Here is a 27,441-nt window from a genome sequence, read left to right as displayed (position 1 = left end):
TGGGAAGCTAAGGGCGCTGCTGGGCTGGAAGAGAAAGGGGGCGTGTCTGACCCGGGAGCTTGCCCCTGGAGCATGCGCAATCTTCAGAGAAGGTGACGGGCATAAAATGCGGAGGACGGGATTGCGTAGGCGTTGTTTCTGATTGGATACAGTCTGCGCGCAAGGGGTCGTGCCTACTCGTCGCCAAGTAAACAGGGAAGGTAGGGGCGGGGCCAAGGAAGCACTGGGACCTGGTTGGCCGAGAGAGAGTTGAGAGTTTCGCGGATTGGTCCCGGGCAGGAACTCAGCTGTGTGGAGCGCACCGGATCCCGGAGCCCGCGGCCTGAGGGATGGACGAGACGAGCCCACTCGTGTCCCCCGAGCGGGCGCAACCTCCGGACTATACCTTCCCGTCCGGCTCGAGCGCTCACTTTCCGCAGGTGCCGGGGGGCGCGGTCCGCGTGGCGGCGGCGGCCGGCCCGGTCCCCTCTCCGCCGGGCTCGCCTGGCCACGACCGGGAGCGGCAGCCACTGCTGGATCGGGCCCGGGGCGCGGCGGCCCAGGGTCAAACGCAAACCGTGGCGGCGCAGGCCCAAGCCCTGGCGGCCCAGGCCGCGGCAGCGGCGCACGCCGCGCAGGCCCACCGCGAGCGGAACGAGTTTCCGGAGGACCCGGAGTTCGAGGCTGTGGTGCGGCAGGCCGAGTTGGCGATCGAGCGTGGCATCTTCCCCGAGCGCATCTATCAGGGCTCCAGCGGAAGCTACTTCGTCAAGGACCCTCAGGGGGTGAGATCGGGCTGGGGACTGCGGCCGCCTGCTTCGGGGAGGGTGAACCTGTCCGGGGGAGTTTGAGGCTTCGCACAATCAGAGGGAGAAAGGGGTTTTGAAAGGCTGCGAAAGGGGAAAACTACAGTGCGGAGCTTCGTGGGCAGGATTTTGGAATGCCCCTGAGAACTGGAGATGGAGAAGCTTGGCGGAATGAAGAAATAAATCAGAACTTATTTGGTAGGGGAGGAGTAAGCGGAAAATGAAAAGAGGAAATTGACCAGATAGAAGCGAGGAGCCCTGCGGTGTGGTGGGGCAGTTGGCCTCTGGACAGAGACGTGCAGGGAGATGCTGCTTTCTAGTAGGTTCCTTAGCTTTAAACTACAGACGTTTGTTCAGCTGCTTACTTACTGATTTGAGCTTTGAGCCCGTCCTTTCTTTTTGGACCGAATCAGTGTCGTCACTGTTCATCCAGGAGGACCGGTGACCTATCAGGGGCTCTGATGGTTCCCTTCCAGCCTTCTCTGTTGTGGGGGTATCTTCTGCACCGACCCAGGTCTCCTATTGACAGACGTTGCTGATTGAGTGGACTCATCAGTTTCATCTGTCCTGGTTATTGCTCACTTCTGAGATATTGTTCAAAGCCTTTTTTATTGTTCCTCAGTAAAAAGTGTAAAGTTTGAGAAACATGGGACTGTCAGTTACCTTTACTTTCACTTCTCATCCAGAACTAGTGTTTATCTCACCTTTATTTTGTCCCTTGTATTTGTTTAAAGGGGGATGAGGATGGGATGGGACATGGAGTGAGGAAGGCAGCTGAAAAGTGACATTTATTCTTTTGATTAGGGTTTCCGTGGTGGCTCAGTGGTAGAGAATCTGCCTGTCAATGCAGGGGACTCAGGTTCCATCCCTGACTTCCAGGAAGATCCCTTGGAGAAGGAAATGGCAAGCTACTTCAGTATTCTTGCCTGGAGAGTCCGGTGGACAGAGGAGCCTGATGGGCTACAGTCCATAGAGTTGCAAAAGAATCAGACACAACTTAGCGACTAAACAGCCCACCAACAGATCAAACTAGAGGTGTCTTTGAAATATCAGTGAGTCAAAAAAATTTTCAAGTCTTCTATGTTAATGTTCTCAGGTGGACCAGAATGACTTACTAGAAAAATATACTTTTATTATTAAAATGATGGAGATCAGAGTTCCCTCACATTTTCCCTGCATCTGTCTTATGTGAACTCTTGAGATTGGTGATGTGCTCTTTTGACAGGAGTGCTGAATGGCCAGGACGCACTGTGACTTGTAGCTCTTGGTTAGGTTCCTGTTGGATCCAGTTGTTCTCCTAGATGTTCTCCTGGAATTATCACCAAGAACCAGAGAGCATTCCCACCATCAACTCAGTTAACATAAACGAGATGGGAAAAAAGCTTTGAGAGTAAAGTTTTTCCAAATCTCTCAGATAAGGGAGTAATGAGTTAAATCGAAAGCTCAAACAGGAACCATCACTTCTAGAAGAAAAAAAAGATAAGGTGTCCTTGAGTTTAAATGTTAGGGAGATGTTCATCATTTTTTATTTAGGAACCAGACTGAAATCCAAGATATGAATGGTTTTTACTTTGTTGCTAGCTTATTGGCTGAAGGGGCTGAGATTATCTTTGTTAGGTACAACAGCAGGTGGAAGATTTTTGTTTTTCTTTCGTGACACTGTTACAGCTGCACTGTAACACTGGAAATGTGTTGGGTAAGCAGAGAAGTGATCTGATACTCTGACAGGTGGGAGTAATGTGATCTGTCAGTTCTACCTGGCAGGTAAAGTACTATCAGCTTAGTACATAGGCCATGGAGAATAGCAGACTATGGATGTGTTTCTTGGTGATTTGCAGGATCTCAGTCTCCCAAATTTCCTGGCCACTGTCCTTTCTTAGAGGGGAAGTCAAAATGCATACGACCAAGCAAAACTTATTAGTGTAACCATTCTGTTCCCACTGAGGAAAATGTGGTTCAGAGCAGAGGATCACTTCCTAAATGCTGTGGTGGGTTATACTAGACCACAAACTAACTATAGTTAGTTTTGTCATCTTTAGCCCTGCTCCAAATGTGTTTATTTATTTTATTTAGAAATACTTAGATAGTACTTACTGTATGCCAGATACTCTTAATGTGCTTTACAGGGCTTCCCGGATGGCTCAGCGGTAGAGAATCCGCCTGCAATGCAGGAGACTCGGGTTTGATCCCTGGGCCGGGAAGATCCCCTAGAGAAGGAAATGGCAACCCACTCCAGTATTCTTGCCTGCAGTGTCCCATGGACAGAGAAGCTTGACAGGCTGCCGTCCATGTTGTCGCAGAGTCAGACACTGCTGGGTGACTGAGCACACACACAGATAAAAATAATACATTAAAAGAATAAAGTGCTTTACAAATAATAATTCACTTAATACTCGTAACACCTTCTGAGGTAGGTACTATCATTGTCCCCACAGATGATGACACTGAGACACACAGTACAGCTAATTTGCCCAGAGTCTCAAAGCTATTAAATGGAAGGCAGGTTTCAGACCCAGGCAAACTGGCGCCAGAGTTCACACTTCTATCTACCATGTCCTGCTACCTCAGAGTTAGTCATCTGAATCTCTGGTTTCTCTTTTCAGCTACCATATTGGTTAGGACTAAATTTGGCTGTGTGTGACAGAAATTTTTAAATAATAATAACTTGAATTAAAGTACATTTGACTCTCATGAAAGAAGTCTCGAGACTGCTTGGAGCTGGCATGGCATTTTCCTTTGTCGGGGAGACGGTATGAACAGTATGCATCCATTCGTCCAGCTGGTCAGCCATCCCTAGCACGTGGCCTCCACTTCGTGAGCCAAGATGGATGCTCAGACTACAGACATCTTGTCTGCTTTTCAGCCAGTTGGAAGAAGGAGAGGAGGAGAAAGAGAATGCCCTCCTCCTGTAAGACATTTCCTAGAAGTTGGCACTAGACTGCTCTCCTTACATTCCGTTGTCCAGAACTGAGCTTCAGTAGTGACTGGGAACTGTAGTCTTTATTTTGTCCAGCTAAAAATCAGGGACCTGTGCCCAAGGAAGAAGAGGGAACAGAGATTGGGGGAGCCAGCAGTTTCTGCCACAGGTACTTTTGGAGCTGGACAATCTGAAAGGTTCTTGAAGATAACAGCCCTGATTTCATTTCCCGGTTGAGAGTGGTTTCTTCTCAGAATGAGCAAGTACGGACCTGAAATAGTAAGATGGAAAATGCTGGATCAGAAGTCATGGTAGAATGCTCAGGTTACCCTCCTCACCTACATCCTTGTGTGTCAGGTCTCAGGCTGCTCACGAAAGTATTTTTTGAGCATTTTCTGTTTTGAGTGGCTAGTAATACTAAGCATTCATATTGCCAAATCATAGAACAGCATATGACTGACTAGTTTATTAGGGCAAACCAATGAGATTCCACATATGAAAGCCCCTGGCCTAATTCCTGGTGCTTAGCAGGAGTTCAGAGTGTTTTGCTGCTTTTTTAAGTTACATGCTGACTGACCCCTGGATTAGGCTTTCTTGGATACATGGCATTGAATAAAACAAAAAGTAGTGTAATTCTAAAAGGATCCATTCCTATTTAGGATAGTAATTCATTAGACAGTTCTAAGTGGTATTTGCAAAACAGTTTCATAGATACTTCTCACATGTTCTAGGAGCTTGGCCTTATATCAGTAATTTTCAGCCTTTTAAAAATACTTTCTTCACCAAGAGTTAGTCTTGAAAATATTACAGTATGATTTTCCATTTTTCAAGTATAAATTTATATTGTAATATTGAATGTGGTTCTTCCAACCACCTGTGTCTTCCAGGAAATTTTGATGTCCTTACATTTGGTTGAGAACGATACTAATAGCCAAATAAAGAATAAGGATCTCAGAGTAACTTGTTTTTTTAATGAATTATTTATTTCTTTGGCTGTGCTAAGTCTTTGCTGCTGCACAGGCTTGTCTCTAGTTGTGGGGAGTGGGGGCTGCTCTTCACTGCAGTGCACAGGCTTCTCATCGTGACGGCTTCTCTTGGTGCAGAGCTCGGGTTCTAGGGCTAGGGTTCTGTAGTTGTAGCCCGTGGGGTCCAGAGCACAGGCTTGGTGGTTGTAGAGCATGGGCTTAGTTGCTCTGAAGCACGTGGAATCTTCCCAGACCAGGGATCGAATCCATTGTTTCCTGCGTTGGCAGGCAGGTTCTTTACCACTGAGCTACCAGGGAAGCCCCCAAGAGTAACTTTTTTATTACTAAAATGTTAAGATGCAGTCATGTTTATATATCATACATAGATGTAGTTTGGAGATTTTTAAGCATCATCAGCACACCATCTGTTATAGGGAGCTGTCCCAAGCCACAAGTTATAATCGATGCAGCAGGTTGGGTTGATAGCAGTGAACAGGAAAATAAATACAGGCTGAATCTCCTTTATTACATTCCATTTGGATCCCATCTTCTTTCAGGGTGTCACATATTTGGAGTAGTCCATCCCTCTCTTTTGTAAGAGTTAACATGTAAATCAGGCTTCTCTACCTCAATAGTTAAGTCAAAAAGTGCTGTTTCCATCCAGCCTCCAGAGAATATAGACTTACCTTTTTCACTCTCATTTCCTTATGAGTGTATAGCAGAGATTTCAAGGGGTTGCATGATGTGTGATATTGAAACAGACTGAATATTAAAGATGTGAGAATACAGTTTTCTTCTACTGAGCTAAACATTAGAGATTTGCAAAAATGTAAAACAACACCAGTCTTCTCACTAAAACTGTTTTTTAAAATATAGTTATTTTTCAAAAAAAACATGTCACATATGTTAACATGTAATTGGCCCGTTTTTATGATTGAGTGAGTGAAGTTGCTCAGTTGTGTCCGACTCTTTGCGACCCCATGGACTATAGCCTATCAGGCTTCTCTGTCCATGGGATTTTCCAGGCAAGAGTGCTGGAGTGGATTGCCATTTCCTTCTCCAGGGGATCTTCCCAACCGAGGGATCAAACCCAGGTCTCCCGCATTGCAGGCAGACGCTTTACCGTCTGAGCCACCAGGGAAGCCTGTTTTTATGATTAGGTGAATTAAATAAATAGTTTTGACATTTTAGTTTTAAGTTCTGATAACAGCAAATATAGATATTACCCATGTAAACAAAAGCTTTGGGGGTCTTTAATAGTTTTTAAAAGTTTAAAGGAATCCTGAAACCAGAAAGTTTGAGAACCATCCACTTTGTATTTACCAAACTTAAAAAAAAAAAAAACTTTTATGTTATTTCTGCATATTTCACTGTATAATATGAGTGATGTGCTTGAGTTGTCTTAGGTTTTAGTATAGCCTAGTATGCTGCTTCTTGGAGCTGCTGGATAGATACAGAAAACCCTTTGGGTTTCAGGTTTCAGTAATGGTGTGTGGGTCTGGCCCAAGCCAAGCCCCTTGCCTCCTTGTGCACTGCTGTTTTTACCCTGAACTTCATGCATTATTGCTACTCAAGATACCTGCACGCTAACCCCTTCGTTAAAAGGAAGAGGTTAAGGGAGAGTGTTTTTTAAAATACTGACATCAAACTGAAGCTTTCTGCTACATGTAAAAAGAAATTGAAAGTTTATTAAAGAAGAGAGAGAATATGGTGAAATGAATTAGGCAGTATTTTTTTCTTTCTCAACCAAATAATAGTGGGTGGTTTTAGAGTTTGTTTTCTATGAATTAGGAGAATATTCTAGAGTCTTCAGTAACATAGTTGATTATGTGAAGTTAACATTAGCTTTGGAAATTAGGCCAGACGCTGCTTTGTATGTCTCTCTAGGAAACCCACAGAGTGCCGATACGCTGTATTTCGCCAACTAGGTGAACTGAAGCAACGCTTAGTCCTCAAAGGGACTTGTCCCCCTTCTGTCTGAATGACCTTCTGTTCCTCCATCCTTCCCGCCCCCACTATCCCCCTATTTGTGCATGCCAGACATTATTATTTAATGAAACCCTTGTTACACTGAGAGAATCATGATGACTAATGCTTTTAGAGTCGATGAAATGCCTTCTGATTGTCCTTATGCTGGAAGGAAATTGAGAAGTTTGAGAGGTTGGCCTATGAATGATGCTTGGCTGCTATCTTGGCCTTCAAGTTCTGCTCTTGTTTTGGCTGAGGGATCATGCGGCTTGAGGGATCTTAGGAACAGGAGTCAAACCTGTGCTTCCTACAGTGGAAGTTTGGAGTCCTAACCACTGGACCATCAGGGAATTCCCAAGTTCTGCTTTCTTTAAGTGGAAGTATTTAAGCCTCAGTCCTGGTATTTTTCAGCCCCGCTAATAGTCTTGGTTTCCCTTTCACTGGGGACCAGCTTGCTGAACTCCACATTGTACTTTAATGAACCGACTGGTGGGTTCTGGGATGGGCCTCAAGTTGTCCTGTGGTTTCACTGCCCAGGTTCCAGAGAGTTCCAGTGGAGTCAAAAGTCATTCTCTGCGAGCTGAGCCAGTCACTGCTACTGCTGCTGTGTGTGATTCAGAGCCCAGGGTTCCAGGGGTGTGGAGACAGAGAGGGAGATTGCCAAAACAGGCCTCTTCCTAGCCACTTTGGATAATAATGTAATTCTGAATGAACATATGCATTTGACTTTTCCCGGTGAATAAGTTTACCTTTAAGAATCAATTGATTTCTTTTGTACTTCTTTTCTCTTGCCTTCTTGCAAGGCTTCTTGATGGGACTGGCCTCAAGATTGACCAGTTATTGTTTCAGACATATGCCTAGCCAGTTCCTAATATGAGTACTTACATAATGCAGGCAGATGGATGTATGGTTTTTGCTGTGACTGGCCATTCAGGAAATGACACCCACAGGAGAATGTCTTATGACCCAGACTAGCTTGAGTTGGCTGTGGGCTGAGGGGAGAGGGAGAGTCATATGATATTAAGATGAATCACTTGAATAGCATATTTACTTTACTTTTCTTCCTTTGAAAGTACCAGTTTGGGGACTGGAGGGAATGAGATAAATATAAAACAACCTAAGGGGGCTGACTGGCTTGTGGAAGAAAGCCTTCAGGAGGGAAGGCCTTCGTTTCTAGATTGCAGCAGCATCCCATATGTCTGAGGATCTTTGGGAATTAAGTTATTGTCTGCTAGAGAAGGTGGATCTTAATCTTTGTGGCCTTTCATGTCCTGGTCTCTTGCCTATGAGAATTACTTAAAAGAACCCATGCTAATCAGGTAGCGGACTCTTTTTCCTGCTGTGATTTTTCTCTTCCATTGCTACTTAATTTGTCATTCCTAAACTTGTTATTTTAAGATGGGTGGGGGTAGTAAGGCTGATAGAGGAAGTCAGCCATTGATAAAAGAATTTTCTTAACCTCATTCCATGATACCTTACTGATTTCCTTTCAGTTGATACTTTCCTTAACTGATGCGGAGCAACAGTGAGTATTAATGCACCTTAGAAGTTGGGGTTTGATGGTGTTAAAATCTGTTGTGCCATCGGTACCAGATTGGCATCTCCTCTGGCCACAGCCCTGTCTGGCAGCGTTATTCTCAGCTGCGCATGTGCAGTGGTGTCTTCCCTTGAAGGGAAGTGTCTAACTGTACATAGGGATTGTCTGCCTGTGCCCTCTCATTTCCTTCTAGAGTCTTGCTGACCTGGTCTGTGAGCCATGGGCATGAACTTGCCTTTAACACCCTGTTCCTTTTGTCTCTGTAGAAGATCATCGCTGTTTTCAAACCCAAGAATGAAGAGCCATATGGGCAACTTAATCCTAAGTGGACCAAGTGGCTGCAGAAGCTGTGCTGCCCCTGCTGCTTTGGCCGTGACTGCCTTGTCCTCAACCAGGGCTACCTCTCAGAGGCAGGGGCCAGCCTGGTGGACCAAAAACTGGAGCTCAACATTGTACCCCGCACAAAGGTCAGTGACCTGTCTTCCGGATGCCTTTCTGCCTGGCCAGAGTTTTCCTGGGCCTAAGCCCATGTTAGTGGGACTGCTAGATCCAGTGAAGGGCTATTTGTACCCTGAGTCTAGGGTTCTTGGCCTTCTTTTTTTTTTTTGGTGGGGAGTGGTATGTGCAGGCTTATGGTTTGATCATCTGATGAAAGCTGTCCTGAGAAGGATACACATAAATTTTTTGCGTACAATTTCAGGAGGTTCCCTTCTGATACACATGTATGGGCTCCCTGGGACTTTGGATCCCAGGTAATCCCAAGCTGGTTAGAAACCTACCTACTTTTGTAGCTCACTCTGAGATTTCTGAGCCAGGATTTAAACACAGTCTACAATGGACTAGCTGATTGTCAGCTAAGCACTAATGCAAGGTCTGGCAAGTAGGACTTTAGGGTTGGCTGAGGGTTAGTGTAAAGGTCTGGCCTGAACACCTACAGGAAACTGACAAGGAATTCTCCTCACCCATCTTTATGCTATGGAATTCTGGTGCTTGTTTGAACATTACAAAATTGGGTTCCCAGATCTAGGCAAATCCACACTTAGAATGGATTTGTACATACCTTAAATGTGTTTAGACTTAGCTGAAGTTCTAATGCAGGATCTGGACCATACCTCCCACCCCCTTTCAAAAACATGTTTAAATATAGAATTGATTGTAACAGTTTCAGAAAGTTTACTGATACTGGGTTAAGAACCACTCTGCTACAGGATGTCTCTTGAAACCTTCCACGGGTTCTGAGGTGAAGAAACCTTCTGGTCAGCATATGAACATCTAAGGACACGTCATCACCCATTTAGTATAGGACTCCCTGAGATTTAGTAACAACTTAAGGCAGAACTCTGGTCTGATGCCCTATGGCTGCAGGGCCATCTTTGTATCTCTCTCTGGGTCTTAATCTTCTTTGAAAATTGGATAAAAGCTATACGTTTTGTTCCCACAAAAAATATACATATTTGCAATTACTGTATATAATTTCAAGAGGATGGTTCCTGGACCAGTTGAAATCTACCCTTTGACCCATAGGAACTAGATTAAAAACCCGTGTTTGAGGTTTTCTTTGCAGGTTTAGATAGCAGACTGTGGTCAAAGAGCCTTATCAGCAGACAGAAGCTTCCCTTCAAATCTTTTTTTTCCTGTTTTCCCAGGGTATGTTACAAGAAAATGTGATAGTTGTGGATGTTTAGCTATGTTTGCTACTTTGCCAAAAAACTTCAAATAAGCCAACTAGTTTGTAAGGAAGTAGAAATCAGGGAAAACTTCTTGAAATTTCCTTCTCTCATTCTTGGCACCTAGCAAAATACTATACTTCTAGTAAGTGTTCCTTAAGTACCAGCTGAATCAGTGAATAGATATCAAACCGTGAAAAAAGAACAGTAACGGAGACCCCCCAACCTCAGGCCAGTGGAGTGGATGTTTGATATGTTTGATTGTAGTTCTTGGCTCGTAGCTCCCATCTGACATCTAAGTCACGGCCTGGCCTTGTGTAGCACACTCCTTCCCTTCGAGCTTTCATTCTCTCTGTGTACATAGAGTGAAGCAGCACGCTGAACATCTTATGTGATGATGAATGCTCCTAAGATCTCCTGCCTAACCTGAAATCCTCCCACCAGGCCCCTCCTAGACTCCAGAAATCCTAAGTACTCGTTGCTCATCACTCTGTAATCTCCTTGCTTTGCTGGGTAAGTAGCAGACCACCCAGGCCCCATGCCTGTCTGTTCTGCCTATGCTTCTCAGTGCAGTGCCTAAGAATCAGGGATCAAGTTCAAATTCTGGTGCTACAGCTCTTTATTGAGTAATCCTTGGGCAAGTGAGTCAAGACACTCCCGCAGTCTCTCCCTTTCAGCTTCCTCACTATAAAAACAGGGATATAAAGAGTTCCTCCTTGGACTTCCGTGGTGGCGCAGTGGGTGGGAATCCACCTGCCAGTGCAGGGGACGTGGGTTTAATCCTTGGTCTGGGAAGACTCCACATACTGTGGAGCAGTTAAGCCCGTGTGCCACGACTTCTGAGCCTGCATTCTAGAGCCCGTAAGCCACCGCTCCTGAACCTGTATGCCACAGCTGCTGAAGCCCATGCACCCTAGAGCCTGTGCTTTGCAACAGGAGAAGCCACTGCGATAAGAAGCCCCAGCACTGCGAGGAAGAGTCGTCCTTACTCACTACAACTGGCTACTTGATAGGGTGGCCATTAATATTACACAAGATAATCCACGTGGTGTATGTAGCCCAGCACCTGGCACTGTGTAAACACTCCATACATTTTAGCCTGTGGTATTTTTATGACTATTCTAATCATTAATGCCACGCCCCACAATCCTGTTCTTCCCCATCTCTAGTCTTCTTCTTTCCCTATTAGAGAACCTTAATGAGGCCTGAAGATCTTTTGCATCAAAAAGTCAGCAACGAAAAATCATGTCTTCCATGAGACTGAGATGAGATAGAACTTTGCAAGCTTAACATACATTTGCAAGCTTAACATAACAGCTGTTGGAGAATAGTAAGAGGTGATCTCTCTCTTTCCTGCCTCCCCACCCTTGTGACAGGATTCTATCCAGTTGATCACAGTATCTGTCACTATGGAGACGGGGCTTACAGTTGTGCCAGAGCTTCAAATAATAAGGCTCTAATTCTCACTTGATCACTATCTCTGCTGTCTGTTCCTATAAGGTTTCAGGTTATGAGAGTTTCATTAGTCATAGGGAAAGAGTGGTTCGCTACAAAAATTAATCAAAAATAAATCTGATGAGGGAAAGTGTGGTATATGTCTTGAGAACAGGGTTTTTATCATAGAAACTGGCAAGATAGTCTTAAGAAAGCCTCTTTTCCCATTTGTTCTTGTGCCGATGTTTCCAGATTTGGAAGGTAGAAAGTGCTAGCCTATAATACATCTTGGCACATCTGTTTTAGGTACCCTATTATTGGATAGATGGATGGATGGATGAGAGGAAGGGAATTACTTTATGCTATCTCTAAGGTTCAAGGGCAAAATTAGTTACTTGTAATGAATTTTACAAGGCTTAGGAAAAGAAAGAATTTTCTTATAAACTTTATTTTTGGTATTTATATACTAAAACTCAGTGCTATCTGAAAGAAGCTTGTAACTCATTCATTCATTCACTTAATAAAGAGGCATATGCCAGGCACTGTTTTGTACTCGGGATGCTAATGTAAATAAGGTGGTTCTTATCCACCCCCCATTTCATTAGTTTTAAAAAACAAGTTAGATATGGATAATCATGAGACAATGTGGTTAAGTGTGATAATGGATGTCCAAATGGATTATGGATTATACTGGTATCTCTGCAGTTTGACAATCAGGTGTAATATTGGTGGCCCATTAAAAAATTTTTTTAAAAGGTAATGCATGCATCTAGTGTAAAAATTAGAAGGCACAAGAGATTAAGCAAACCCCCCACTCTCAGGGCTCAGCAGTTAGGCATTTGCCTGCAGTGCAGGAGACGCAGGAGACTTGGGTTTGGTCTCTGGGTCAGGAAGGTCCCCTGGAGAAGGAAATGGCAACTCACTCCAGTAATCTTGCCTGGGGAATCCCATAGACAGAGGAGCCTAGTGGGCTACAGTCCATGGAGTCACAAAGAGTTAGACACGGCTGAGCACACCCACATACCTAAACAAAGAAGAGTTATCCAGCTTCTCTCCCACCCCTGTCTTCTAGCCCCTTGATTTCCTTCCTCAGAGGCAGATGTTATTACTAGTTTCTTGCTTAGTATTCCAGATATAGTCTATATAAATACATAGCAATGAACTAAAAATTAAAACAAATTTTAATGTTTGTTTAATTTTTAAATGTAAATTATTGCACACAGTATAAAATTCAACAGGAAATTAAAAGGTATGGAATAAAGTGCAATTAATTTTTATTTGGAGAGAAAATAGATCCTGGACCATCTTCTCCTAACCCAGGAGCTAGCTGTAGTGTCAGCGTAATTCATTCTAGATGCTATAACAACCCCTGAATTGCAGTGGTTAACACAATAGGAGTTTATTTCTTGCTCACATCAAGATCCATGCCAGTTAGGCAGCTCTCCTAGATCCACGTCACTTTATATAGCCACAAGAGATCTTGGCTCCTTCCGTGATGTGGTTTTACCATCTCTGAGCCCTTCATTTCTTCCAGCTGCACAGATTGGGAAATGTGAACTAAGGATCATGGGAAGTTTTAGGGGCCAGGCCTGAAAGTAATGTGCATACATCACTTTGCCAGCATTGCATTGGCCTGAACTAGTCACATACCGTCTGCTCCCAGTTAGAAGTGCTGAGAGATGCATCCTTTCCATACGCAAAAGAGGAGCAGTGCTGGTGAGCATCTAGCTGTTATTCTTCGCCATACTGGGATAGTTCCTTAAACTTCATTCTAACCTTGGTATCTCTTCTGTTTCCATTGTAGGTGGTGTACCTGGCCAGTGAGACCTTCAACTATAGTGCCATTGACCGAGTGAAGTCCAGGGGCAAGCGGCTTGCGTTGGAGAAAGTGCCAAAAGTTGGACAGCGGTTTAACCGCATTGGGCTACCACCAAAGGTATAGATTGCACCCAGGTGGCTCATCAGAGGTGGTGATTATAATGGCATAACCATCCAAGTGGTGAAATAAGGTGTCTGCAGGCCCACCTTTGGACACTTGAATAGCCTACCCTGAGGCACCAGTCTTATTCATGTCTGTCAAGGGCCTAAGGTTTGAGGAGTAATTCTCCAGAGGATAGAGACTGTAACTTCCTTACTTTACTCCTCTAGACCATTTAACTGCGCCTTTTGAATTTGGATGAGCAATTACTGTCACAACCCTTTTCTGAGATAAACTCTATAGGGCCTTCATGGGTACTTGGCTTATTCCTGGGATCTTTGGACTTGGGCTGTAGGGAAATACTTCTTCTAGTCTTCCTTTTTGGTTGCAGGTTGGTTCATTCCAGCTCTTTGTTGAAAGTTACAAAGATGCAGACTACTGGCTACGGCGTTTTGAAGCGGAACCCCTTCCTGAGAACACTAACAGGCAGCTGCTCCTGCAGTTTGAGCGGTTGGTGGTCCTGGACTACATCATCCGCAACACTGGTGAGCAGCTGTGGGTGGTCCTGTGCCCTGTGCCTGGCTGTGAGGAGCCACAGGGCAGACATGGAGGCTTGCTTGCAGAGCTTGGTATCATAGTACCTTGTCAGGATGAGTTTTTAATAAGACAGAAGGGTTATACACATTGGAGAGGGTGCTGAAAATACTTTTTTTAGACCAGCTTTGTCTAGGCACATCGTGTGTAATTATCAGAGGCGGTGAGTACTTATGTTTCTTCTTCGCCTCTCTCCCAGCCTCCTGCAGAAGACACTTTGGCTCTTCCAAAGCAGCACAGAGCGCTCTCATCCTTGATCCCTAGTCATTCGTGGTAGCCTGGCCTAGTACAGGACAGTTTTGTCTTTAAACACCACATCTAAGTGGACTCATATCTTCCCAGGTGGCGCTAGTGGTAAAGAGCCTAAGAGGCCCTAGTTAGATCCCTGGGTCAGGAAGATCCCCTGGAGGAAAGCATGGCAACCCACTCCAGTGCCCTTGCCTGGAGAATCCCATAGACAGAGAAGCCTGTCAGGCTACAGTCCACGGGGTCTCAAAGAGTCGAACACGACTGAAGCAACTTAGCATGCATGCATTCAAGTGGACTCATACAGTATTTTCATTCTGCGACTGGCTTGGTCACTTAGCATAATATCCTCAGAGTTCTTTCGTATTGTAGGATGTGTCAGAATTTCTTTCCTTTTTAAAGTTGAATAATAGTCTATTGTGTGTAGATGCCTCATTTCACTCATCCACTCATCTGTAGACAGACACTTGGGTTGCTTCCACGTTTTAGCTATTGTGAATAATTCTGCTGTGAACATGGGTGTACAAATATCTTTGAAACCCTGCTTTCAGTTCTTTTGAGTGTGTACCTGGAGGTAGAATTGCTATATCATATGGTAATTCTGTGTTTAGAATTTTTTGAGGAACCGCTATACTGTTTAAATGGCAACCCACTCCAGTACTCTTGCCTGGAAAATTCCATGGATGGAGGAGCGTGGTAGGCTACAGTCCACGGCATAGCAAAGAGTCGGATACGACTGAGCGACTTCACTTTCACTATACTGTTTTCCATAGTATGGAGAACATTTTACAGCTGCATCATTTTACATTCCCAAGAGCAGTGCACAAGAGTTCCTGTTTTTCCACATTTTCACCATCATTTGTTATTTTCTGAGTCTATGTATAAACATATATATATATAGTAGCCATCCTAATGCTAGTAGGTATGAGGTAGTATCTCATTGTAGTTTTGATTTGCATTTCACTAATGACGAGTGCGAGATCCAGCCAGGCCATCCTAAAGGAGATCAGTCCTGGGTGTTCATTGGAAGGACTGATGTTGAAGCTGAAACTCTAATACTTTGGCTACCTGATGTGAAGAACTGACTCATTGGAAAAGACCCTGATGCTGGGAAGGACTGAGGGCAGGAGGAGAAGGGGATGACAGAGGATGAGATGGCTGGATGGCATCACCGACTCGATGGACATGGGTTTGAGTGGACTCCAGGAGTTGGTGATGGACAGGGAGGCCTGGCGTGCTGCAGTTCCTGGGGTCACAAAGAGTCGAACACGACTGAGCGACTGAACTGAACTGAATGACTAGTGATGTTGAACATCTTTCCGTGTGCTTTTCCCATACGTGCTAAGTTGCTTCACTTGTGTCCAACTGTCTGAGACTGTATGGACTGTAGCCTGCTGATGGTGGTCCCATCCTTGTCAAACTGTGCTTGATTATATATGCAAAGGTTTATTTCTGAACTCTGTAATCTAGTCCATTGGTCTGTCTCTGTGTCAGTACTACACTGTGTGATTACTATAGTTTTGTAGTAAGTTTTGTAATAAGTTTATAAGTTTTGGAGGAAATGTGATTCCTCCAGTTTTACTCTTTTTCTGGATTGTTTTGGCTCTTTGGCAGTCCCTTGAGATTTCATATTAATTTTAGGATAGGTTTTCTGTTTCTGCAAAAAACATCATTGGGATTTTTATGCAACTGCATTTAATCTCTAGATTAGTTCACCTTCAGTAGGACTGCTGTCTTAATAGTATTAAATCTTCCAATCTGTGAACATGGGGTATCTTACCATTTATTTATGTCTCTATAATTTCTTTTAGCAATATTGTATAGTGTTCATTATACAAGTCTTTTCCCTCCTTAGTAAACTAATTCCTAAGTGTTTTATTCTTTTTGATGATATTATAAATGGGTTTGTTTCTTAATTTCCATTTTGAATTGTTCATTGTTATTGAATAGAAATGCAGCTGATTTCTGTGATTGACTTGGTATCCTGATCCTGACTTTTGCTGAGTTTATTTATCAGATCTAACAGTTTTTTGTAGAATCTTTAGGGTTTTCTGCATAAGAACATATCATCTATAGAGATAATTTTACCTTTTCATTTCTAAATGTGGATGCTTTTTATTTATTTTCTTGCATAATTGCTCTGTTCTTTCAGTACTATGTTGAATAGAAGTGGTAATATTGGGCATTTTTCCTTTGCACTAGATCTTAGAGGAACAACTTTTAGTCTTTCACTATTGAATATGATGTTTGGTGTGGATTTTTCTTATATGACTTTTATTATTTTGAGGTACTAGTCTGGTGGTGACAAATTTTCTGTTTTGTTTGTCTGAAGTTGTCTTTACTTCAGCTTCATTTTTGAAGAATATTTTTACTGTACATAGAATTTGAGATTGGCAATTATTTTCTCTCAGCAGTATTTAAAAAACATTTCATTAATCTTCTTGCTCCCATGGCTTCTGTGGAGAAGGAAGTTGTCCATATGGTAACTGTGTTTTTCATTTCCTGAATTTCTGTCTGATTCTTTTTTGTAGATGATTGTTTTCTGCTGATACTCTTATTTCTTAAACGTATTAGGCATTTTATCTTGAACACTTCAGAGCTTATATCTTTTTTGAGGCCCCTGTAGATTTACTTGAATTTTCTGTTGTTTTCGTGTCATCTCGTCTCTGTGTAGACCTTGTTATTTTTAAGTGTCAGATATTGTATATCAAAAAGTGTAGAATTATTTGGAGGTCAAGGATGTTGATATCAATCCTGTCTGGAAGAAGATGTTTGCCTCTGGCAAGCTGCTGGGGTCATCAGAAGCCTAGGATCACATTAATTTTAGGTGTTGAGAAGAAATACCTTACCTTCTGCTTACTTCCAAGGTGTTAGCCCTTTAGGTTTCAATGCAGAGCATGGATGATCTACCAGGGTTTCCTCCTCCTTGCCAGTCACCAGGCCGTAGCTTTGTCTCCCTAGCTCCCTGGGGCTGTTAGCACACTGTTCTACCTCTCAGCCTCGTAACCACCTCTTCCCAAATCAGCAGCAGGTGCTGTAAGAAAAAAGAAGCCACAACGGGTGGACTCCCCTCTCTGGAGTCTTCTTCTCCCAGATCATGACAGTCTAATTCTTAAGGGTCTTATAAAATCTCCAATCCCTTCAAGAAATTTTAAAACATTTTGTCCCTTTTTTATAGTTGTTCTTAATAGTATGAGTGGTTTCCATGTGTCAGAATGTCTGATTCACCACTACTGAATGTGAAAATCACCCCAGTTTTGTCTACTAACTTCATATTTCTGTTCACAGATCGAGGCAATGACAACTGGCTGATCAAATACGATTGTCCAATGGATAGTTCTAACTCTCGGGTAAGTGGTTAATCTGTATCTTTTTAAGGAGAGTATGAGGTGGGGTATACACATAATATGTAAGCACATAATAGTGTGATATTTAGGTCACATAAGTTCAGAGGAATCAGGATAGCACACGCCTTTAAAATTGAGGTTAATATTTGGTAGTCGTTGTTCAGTTGCTAAGTCATGTCTGACTCTCTGCAACCCTGTGGACTGTAGCCAACCAGGCTTCCCTGCCCTTCACTGTCTCCTGTAGTTGGCTCAAACTCATGTCCATTGAGTCCATGATGGCATCCAACCATCTCATCCTCTATCACCTCAATATGTTTTTATAAGGAATATCCTGCTGATTGATGTTAATAGAGATAGAATGAAGAAAAGTTCAAATAAATTTGGAATCTGTTGCATACTTTGTGCCTTCTTTGAAGATTCACATTGTCTGGAAGCATAGTAAAGGTCTGAGAAATAATGCATCAGTGCGCCTGTGTGATTTCATTTGGCCTGGTGATTTCTAAACCTTTGACCATGGAATACTTTTCTCACAAGACTACAGTTCCACAGAATGTGAGTTTAGAAAAAGCTGCTTCCTACAACTTTCTTTACGCTCTCATTGCTTTTCTATTCCACCACACTTCCCCTGTGCATTTTAAAAAATTAGCAGGAAGGCTACCTGGAGGAGAGTAAGATCGGCTTTTATTCTTTTTAGTGTTTTCTCCCCCTTCCAGTTTTATTGAGATATAATTGATATATAACACCGTGCAAGTTTAAGATGCGCATTGTGATGATCTGAGGCACAGATATACTGCAAAATGCTTCCCACAGTCAGGCCAGTGGTTCTCAAATTCTGTACATCAGAACCATCTGACGAGCTTATTAAAAACAGCATGGATTCTATAAGCCTCTCCTCCATTAGATCTCGGGTAACACTGAGGATCTCACACTTCTACTAAGGTATCCCAGAGGATTCTGGTACAGGCATCCTGAGCCCACCTGCCCTGTTCTGTGGTGGCACTGGTTAACCTGAGCACGGAGCCAAATACACAGTCCTGGGAGGGTCTGACACGCGCTGTCCCAGGCAGCCTCTTCCACTGTCTCTGCACTCAGCTCTCGTCCTTTTCCTCTTAATGCCTCAGTGAAGCCGAGGAACAGATTCCGTTGTGCAAATGCAACCAGCTGTTTTCATCCACAGTTCTAGTATCTTGCTGGAAAATGTCACCACCAGTGAAGTGGCCGCTGAGTCAAGGTCCACATTAAAGGACCTTGACTGACTTATAACTGATTTTTCTTCCCTTTTTTTAATGGGCTTCCTAGGTAGCTCAGCTGGTAAAGAATCCACCTGCAATGCAGGAGACCCCACTTTAACTCCTGGGTTGGGAAGTTCCCTTGGAGAAGGGATGGGCTACCCACTCCAGTATTTTTGGTTTTCTCTGGAGGCCCAGACAGTAAAGAATCCACCTGCAATGTGGAAGACCTGGGTTCAATCCCTGGGTTGGGAAGATTCCCTGGAGGAGGGCATGGCAACCCACTCCAGTATTCTTGCCTAGAGGATCCCATGGACAGAGGAGCCTGGCGGACTACAGTCCATAGGGTCGCAAAGAGTCAGACACAACTTTTTGTCCCTTTTTTAGACTCTTAGGGTTCTCATTGCCTTTCCCTGTGAGGAATGGCTCATAGTTCTCTTTTGTTACTGTCATTTCCTGTGTTACCAAGGACTGTGACAACTTTTGAGGAAGTGTACTTTTTCTAAGAAGAGAAAGGGACTCTGAGAACCTTGAATTAGCCAAATCAAAGTGCCATAAATATATTAAGTCCAGGTAACAATTTGGAAACCGGTTCAGAGATTGAGTAAGGACTGGTGCCTGAGCTGGTTGAGATGGGAGCCTTTGCTTCTGCTTTAAAGCGCTGGAGGAAGGTGGGGCTCCCTAAGTATTCAGTCTTCCCTTGCTCTTCAGGACACAGACTGGGTGGTGGTGAAGGAGCCTGTTATCAAGGTGGCAGCCATAGATAATGGACTGGCTTTCCCTTTGAAGCATCCTGACTCCTGGAGGGCATGTAAGTCTCAAGACCACTATGGTCTGGCTCTTTTCGTGCTCTTTCTCAGTGTTCTTATCTGTGCAATGGAGAGAATAATACCTCTATCACAAGATTGTTCTAAGGACTAATGCAATTATGCAGCTCAGCACCTGAGCACAATGGCTGGCACACGGCAACTACTCCACAGTGTAAACTGTTAGTATCCTTTTTCCCATACATTATTCCCATCAGAAGCACAGAGCTGAGTTTTCACATCTCTGCGTTGCATTTTTCTTAGTCTTTCTGAAGACTGTCTTATCATAATTTATTCGATTCGTGTTTCTAAATATAAGCTGCTGTTCCTGTTCTGTCTTCCTTGTCGACATCCTGGAAACCAACCCCTGGCCCCGTTATAACTGAGAAACCTTTAAAAAGAGAGAGAGACAAGTAGGGGCTTACTAGTCCCTTTGCAGTACTTGTCTGTCTTTTGAGAAGGAGCATCTCAGTGTTTCAGTGGCAAGTGTTGATAATTGCTTCTAGGTAGGCTTGCATCTTGAAAAGTCATATAATGTCTGGGAATGAGCCCAGGCTCAGGGATTAGACAGACCTGGGTTTGAACCCCGGTTTCTCCACGGAACTGGTTAGCCTTTAGGGTTAGCGACCCCTGTCGCTTTAATTTCCTGTTGTGTTTAAAATAAGGGGCATGCAACTTTACCTGTGCTCTGATAGGTGGAGGACATAGATGGACAGGGACTCTTTCAACACCAGCTTTGATCTTGACTTTTCCTCTTTTCAGATCCTTTTTATTGGGCCTGGTTGCCCCAGGCAAAAATCCCATTCTCTCAGGAGATTAAAGATCTGATTCTTCCAAAGATATCAGACCCTAACTTCGTCAAGGACTTGGAGGAGGATCTGTATGAACTCTTCAAGGTTAGCCCTGGGACCCTTAGCCTTAAAACCATATGGAAGAAAAAATTCCAGCAGTTTTCCTAATTTGTCCTGATACAAGCCAAGATAGAATGGAAACATCCTCTGGCTTGTGTTAGCCAGTGGAGAGCAAGGTTTCCTCCCTGTGGACTGCAAGACCTAGTTTGGATTGGTGTGAAAATAGTTGGCAGCTGGGCTGAGTCACACTGGTTTGTGTCCTGTGTGTCATGCGGCTGCAGTGTGTCTACAGAGCTCTCATTCTCAAATGGAGCCCCAGAGCCTGGAGTTCTTCAGAGTTAATCATGAAACTGAGGACAAGATGGTTACTTGTTCTCTATTTTGCTGTCTGTGAAACGGAGTCATCGGGGTTGGGGTGAACATCACCAAGCCTCTTGAGGGTTTTCTAGTTGGAGGAGGAAAATGGGTTCTTCTGAGGCATTCATGCAGGTTGTATCTCCTTCTGCCCTTCTTTTTGCAGAAAGATCCTGGTTTCGATAGGGGCCAGTTCCATAAGCAGATTGCTGTCATGCGGGGACAGGTAAGCCTGGGACATCCTCCTGGTGTCATCCACAGGGTCTCTCTGAGAGGGTCATATGCTCATGTTGAGTGAGTGTGTAAAGGTCGTATCTCACACCCATTTTAGTCTGTGCCATCCATGCTTGTGACTCTGTCTTAACACCTGAGAGGAAAGGTAGCCGGCCCAGATCTCCCACCTCTTCCATGGTATCAGGCATTTGGTGAAGCACCTACTATGTGCTTGGTTCTGTGCCACTTGCTTGGTAGTTCATTGGTGGATTTAGCTGGTGGTCTGGGTCCTCAGGTTGCTCAAGGCAGCGGTAACCCCTGGTGATTAAGAGCTAGGCTCTGGAGTCAGACTGGTGCTTCACCACTCCCCAGCACCATGGCCTTGGGCAGGAGCTTCTGCTTCCTTTTTATAGAGCAGGACAGTTACCATACTTTGCAGAGTTGGTCAGAGAATCACATAAGATTATGTGTACCAAGTGTTTAGTAAAAACCATGCCTGGCACATGGTAAGCACTCAGATGCTGGTCATGGTTATAATTTTTGTTGTTACAGTTACAAGCCACATTATTTCTTCTTTCTCCCCTTCATCTTCAAAGAGAACCAAGGAAACCACCAAGGCATTGTTGATCTTCCATAGCAGAGCAAAGAACAGCTTGAAAATTGCGTAAAAGCTCGAGGACACTGACATTCTGCGTATCACTTTGAAGTCTTAAAGACATCTGGAATAGCCTAGCAGTTAGGGCACAAACTGGTCAGGGTGTGTGATTTGAAGCCTGACTCTGCCATTTATTAGCTGTGAGGTCTCAGCTGAGTTGCTTAATCTCTCCTCCTTTTAGTTTCTCTCCCTGTAACATGGGATTAATAACAGCACCTATCTTATAAGGTTATTATGAGATCAGTGATTGAAAACAATTGGAGTAGTGCTGGTATATTGAAGTACTCAACATGGGTTAGCTATTTTACTAGGGTTTTGTATACAGCTTCTCACATCTTTGAAGGACCGGAAGCTTTTCTCAGTCATAATTATCCAGTTACCTTCTTTCCTCCATTTAGCAAAAGGCTTCTGATGAGGGCAACTCTTGAGCTTACCAAACCCGTTTTCTCTAGAAATGGGACAGACAGGGGATTTAATAGCTGTAGTTATTAGAGCTGTCTGAATACCATAAGATGGTCTTCCTACATTTCCCAAGTACTGTAAAGGCCCAGTTAGGCTGGCAGAATTGTTAGAAGTCTTAAAAGCCACGTGGCGTACTCTGGCATTGTGAAACTCAGCGTAAAGGAGCAAACTTCTCTAGTTTGTGTAGATTGCACCTCTGTCCCTGTGGCACTGTCTTCTCTAACCCCTTCCCAGCCTCTTGCAAACACAGCAACTTTCCTCTCATTCTATTGAGTTAAGGCCATTATCTAGAGTGGCAAAAGGCAGAGGGGCAGGGCTTGAGAGCGAGCCATTTTAGCTTTCTTTCCATCGTGTGCTCTTAATGTCCTTTGAGAGCGAGTGGCATTTTATGACCTAGAGTGCCTACCGCTGAAACTGTCAGGATGAGTCATGGGTGAGTGTCCAGCTCCTCCTCCTAGCACATGGGTGGCAGGAATGCACCACCTTCTGTCTCCCTGAGCCGCAGTCATGGAGTGGACTGTACAGTGTCCTGGAGCCCAAGGGGAAGAATGGGAACCCTGGAGAGATGGATTCGGGTGATAGAGTTGTTCCTCACCATAAAGGCTTCTAACCAGACATTAGATAAAGAACGCACAGTCTGAGGGAAAGCTTCTTTGATAACATCTTCAAAGACAATATTTCTTTTTTGGCATTATGTACCTGCTATAAAATTTTCTTCAACTTTTAAATTAGGAACATTTCAAACCTCGGTAAAATTGAAAGAAGGGAGTCATCTAGGCTCACCAGTCATTACATTTAATTAGCCACGTTTGCTTTATCTCATATCACTAAATGTTATCTATCTGAATATTATCTATACATCTGTATAATTTTATCTCTTTTATAATTTGTCTCTCTCCCTAGATAGATAGATTTTGTTTGTTTGCATCTGGCCAAATCTTTTGGAAGTAAGTTGTTGACAGTTTGACGTTTTACCCCAAAGACTTAAATGTACTTGAAAGGTGGCTTCTAACCCGAAGACCCAGCCAGAGAGGTAGTAAAATCCTGTGTCATCAGCTGGATGGTATCCTGCATGTCCACTCTGATTCCATATGAATTTCTTCTTAGTTCCCTGCCCTGATCTTATACTCAAAGCTCTCTGAAGCAGTGTAGGTGCTGACAAATACCCAGACAATGACGTTAAAAGGGAACTCATTACCGGTAGGATCCACTTGTGACCTCTGTTCCAGGTGAACCTCTGCCTCTTTGAGGGTAGCCTTTGTAGGCCAAGGATCGTTATGGCTCAAGGCGTGTGTGTCTATGTGATTGGGGGCAGCCGCCCAGCCATCCTCTGACCTGGTTGTGAAAATCTTCAGCATCCGGTGGTTCAAAGGCTGTGGTAGGACCACTTCAGCTTTTGTTCTTTCCTACCAGAGAAGATACACGGTGGTGGCTGATTGTGACAAGGGAAAGAAATGTGTTCCTCTGTTCACATGTCTGAAATGTCTGTAAAATACAGACACAAATTTGTGAGGAGCCACACATACTGTGGTTTCCTGGAGCAGAAAAAGAACAGAACTGGAAAAGCTAGTGAAATCCGAGTCAAGTCTGGAGTGTGGTTAATACTAATGTTCCAGTGTTGACTTCTTAGTAAAGGTACCATGGTTATAGAAGGTGATCAGATTAGGAGAACTTGGGTAAAAGGTACATATCTTTGTAACTTTTCTGTAGGTATAAAATTATTCTAAAGTAAAAATTTGTTTAAAACAAAGATGTCAGCATGAGAGGTAGAGTTCAACTGAAATGGCTTTTACTTTTTAAATACATAGTCTTTGTAGGACAATCAGAAACTAAGGATAAACTAAAATCACTCTCTCTAGGTCACCTTTCTTGACCCCAAAATAATCACTGCCAACCTTTAAGACCTGTTTTCCTCCATAGATAAGAAAATAGGATTTTAAAAATAAAGGTGGGGGTCACACTAATACTGGTCCCTTATCTCCTTTCTTTTCTGTCCAAGACATTGTGATCAGTTTTCCATGCCCGTAGAATGTTTTTTAATTGCTTGTTTCTAATCCCTTAGATTATTAACTGATCCTATACTCTCGGGCATTTATATAATTTTCAGTTATAAACAGTACTGCACTGTATAGATTGAAACTTAAGTGTTTTGTGCATGTCAATAATTGTTCCCTTAATCCTTAAAAATGAAGTTGCTGAGTCAGAGGGCTTGTCCATTTTTAAGCCTTTACGGTCCACTTGCCTTTCTGAAAAACAGTCCCATGATCTGAACACTCCCCAACTCTGAGTCGATATCTTCTTCTGTATCTTTACTAACTAGACAGGCGAAAGAGGAGGTATTTGTTTTCCTTTGCAATTTTTTAAAAGGTAGAAAGGTTTCCATTTTCTGCGTATTGCCCTCTTACATTCTTATTTTAGTAAATAGCCTGTCGGTACAGTTTTCCATTGGTGTATGGTCTGTTTTTGTACTGATTTATAGGAGCACTCTGCCTGTGGGTCTCCCTTCGGAGGCAGACCAGGATGCCTAGGCACTGCTCTCACTGATCTCATTTCCCCCCTGCAGATCCTAAATCTGACCCAGGCCCTGAAAGACAACAAGTGTCCCCTGCACCTCGTCCAGATGCCACCTGTGATTGTTGAGACGGCCCGTTCCCACCAGCGATCTTCTAGCGAGTCCTACACACAGAGCTTTCAGAGTCGGAAGCCCTTCTTTTCCTGGTGGTAGCCCCAGAGGCAGACAAAGGCATATTGTCTGAGACTTGGGCTGGGAGGAAGCCTGGGGAGCGGGTTGCAAGAAAGCCAGAGAAACCGGTGGAGATCAGTGCTCTTAAGAGCCCTCCCTCTCTGCTCACCACTCCCTCCAAGCTTTCCCAGGCCCCGGGAGAAGCATGAGCAGAGGGACAGAGGTGCTGTGGGCCCTCCTGAGTGCTGGGGAGGGCTGGCGCTCCATGCAAGCCGTCCAGACAGGGGGAAAGGAGCATCTCCTGGGGGCAGGCTGGGAAAGTCCCTTCCCTCCTGGACACCCTGCTCTGTTGCTATTCCTTGTTATATTCTGCATCAGAAAAAATACAAATACAAATTTCAGTACTAGTAGCAAAACCCAGGTAGAATCCCAGACCCTCTCATGGCAAAACCTCTGATCCAGACCTAAATGTGCATGGACCCAAACATCCAGGTGTCTCACAGTTCCTTACTGTGCGGACCAAGGCAGCTGGGTGACTCGCAGTGCCGGGACAGACAGAAGCCACACTTTCCTTTTGTGTCTTGCCGAGTCTTCTTTCCGTCTTCCTCCCACCAGTGCAGTAGGTTGACTCCAGACACGATTTTCACAGTGAGGGGACAACTGCTCTGGAACTCCCAGCAGTTTTACAGTGTCTAGATCACCTCTGCTCCCTTCCCTGCTGGGGACCCAGCCCCTCTAGGCCAGGACTGTAGGTTGCTTTCCCCTCAGGCAAAGACAGGAGGGAGGCAGTTACCTCCCCAGCATGGGAACATGATCCATACCACTAAGTATATGCTGGAAGCTGTGATATTCTGTGGGTGGGCTTACCCCTGTCTTGCTCCCCTAGTCCTTGGCCCTGGCCAGAGACGACAGACTTTCCCAGTCTGCTGATTTGTTCCTGTTGTTTTTGATTTTTTCCTCAACTCTTTTGACTTGATAGGTTCGGTTCTGGGTTCTGGAGTGGCTCTCGGTGAGGGTTCTAGGGTGGGTCTAGTTCATGAGAGGACAGGATATTAAGTCCTTGGGTTTCTTTGTGTGGTACCGCTGCTGCTGGGTGGAGGCATGAGACTTGTATTCTGCCTCCTAATTAGCAGCTTCCCTTTGCTCCCTGACTTCTTGTTCCAGGCCAGTTTTTCTATGGCTTCTCGAGAAAGGTGGGGCCCTAAGGAGAGAGGTGTCCCCACTGTCCCCAGTGCCTGCCCAGCCCAGTGTGCATCTTCCTGCTTCCCTGTCTCTTTCCGCTCAGCTCTCCCCCTTACCAGTTGTCCGAGCCCTTTCTACACCAAAGCAAAGAATGGCCTCAGTGGGGAGTACAGAGGGTGCCACCCAGGGCTATTGGGCAGCCCTGGACGGTTCAAGTTTCTGGCACCCTGCGATTGGTCAATCAGCCTTGGAAAGAAACTATCTTGAAGGTTTGAAAACCAACCAAAGAAAAGGAGTGGGGACTGTTGCCGTGTGTCCTCTGCTTGCCTAGCTCCTGCTATTGCAGGAAGCGGAGCAGAGGCGTGCAGCCCTCTTGTCAGCTGGGCCAGGCTGGTCCCCTTCCAGTACAGCCCCCAGGAGCCAGCTTACCCTGGGCTTCCACCCTGCCAACAGAAGAGTCTCTGGAGCTGGGTGTGCATGCCCTGTGGACAGAGGCGCTGCTCCCTGCCCACCCCAGCCCTGACAATCCCATTGAGCTGACCTGGGCTTTGGCCTTGGGGGCCATGTTTTTGAGAACTTGGGAGCAGCAGGGCTCCCAGAGGCCGGAGGGGACCAGGGTATATTTAGGTCTCCACAGACATCTGTTTATAAACGTGTTGTTGAATTGCCCCACCTGGGGTGGAGAGGGCCTGAGCGGTCTAAAGAAGGGCTGGTTGCTTCCCCCACTGAGCAGATCTGCACGTTGCCCTCAGCCAGACCAGCTCTGGGATGCAAAGGAAATTGGGTCCAATGTAAGAGGGAGCTGGTCCCAGTCCTGGCAGGTGAAAGTACGGGGCATCCTTTCCTGGCCCACACCTGTTCTCCTTGAAGCCTGTACTCAGGTTGCCTTGAATGTGGACTTTGGGAGAGCCTGGGCCCTGAGTGCCAGGGCAGGTTTTGGGTGGCCCTCACAGAGCTGCCCGGCCCAGCCCTCTGCCAGCCATCGGCCCATCTCCCAGTGTCAGGGAGTGGAGGCTGGGCTGTGAGAGTGCCGCTGCCTCTGTATTGTTCTAATGCACTGTAGAAAATTGTATATGTAATGTATTTAAATCAATGCAAATGTATGAATAACAAGTCCAGTTCCGACCTTTTTTGTCTAGCTTTCTTTGGTGGAAAGAAGACCAGGTAGGATGCCTTTTTAAGGGCAGAGAACCCTGTGTTGCCATGGAGTTGCTGAGATATGGCTCTTGAATCTGTTTTCCTCTAGTAGAGTAGTACAGGTTCTCGTTTCCCAAAATATTGTTTTAACCCACTTGACACCAGCACCTGACCTGAACCTACATTGATTGATGCAAAGCTGTTTATAATCATCATGTATCTTTCTTACCGTGAATATTTCTTGCAGAAATATTAGTGTTTTGTTTTGAGATGTTCCTCTGATGGGGATTCTACAGTTTTTGCAATGTCTGCTTTCTAAAAGCTGAAATAATTCTAAATTCCAGAATCATCTTTCCCCGAGGGCTTGGGATGAGGAATGTGGACTGGCTTTTCTTCTTGGCCACAAGAGGGCAGCCCTGCTCTGTGTGCATCCCTGTCCACCTGGAGCGGTTTTAACCCTGGCTCCTCTAAGTGAGGATAATCAAGCAGAT

General features: G+C 44.5%; 1 protein-coding gene across 1 annotated transcript; it reads left to right on the top strand.

Moving 5' to 3' along the window:
- Nucleotides 211-26,938, top strand: PI4K2A (phosphatidylinositol 4-kinase type 2 alpha). The gene is made up of 9 exons (XM_005698386.3): nucleotides 211-764; nucleotides 8,439-8,639; nucleotides 13,078-13,209; nucleotides 13,583-13,736; nucleotides 17,320-17,381; nucleotides 19,319-19,418; nucleotides 20,176-20,309; nucleotides 20,785-20,844; nucleotides 24,512-26,938. The coding sequence occupies exons 1-9, from the start codon at nucleotides 330-332 to the stop codon at nucleotides 24,671-24,673; spliced, it is 1,440 nt and encodes a 479-aa protein (XP_005698443.3). The 5' UTR covers nucleotides 211-329; the 3' UTR covers nucleotides 24,674-26,938.

Source organism: Capra hircus, chromosome 26 (genome assembly GCF_001704415.2).
Source record: "Capra hircus breed San Clemente chromosome 26, ASM170441v1, whole genome shotgun sequence".
NCBI classification, from domain to species: Eukaryota; Metazoa; Chordata; class Mammalia; order Artiodactyla; family Bovidae; genus Capra; species Capra hircus.
This window is presented reverse-complemented; position numbering and strand designations above follow the sequence as displayed.

Excerpts from the sequence above, each read along its gene's own strand:
- PI4K2A (XM_005698386.3), top strand. The coding sequence starts at position 330 with ATGGACGAGACGAGCCCACTCGTGTCCCCCGAGCGGGCGCAACCTCCG. Across the intron at positions 765-8,438 it reads TCGTCAAGGACCCTCAGGGG|AAGATCATCGCTGTTTTCAA; the intron begins GTGAGATCGGGC and ends TTGTCTCTGTAG. Across the intron at positions 20,845-24,511 it reads TTGCTGTCATGCGGGGACAG|ATCCTAAATCTGACCCAGGC; the intron begins GTAAGCCTGGGA and ends TCCCCCCTGCAG.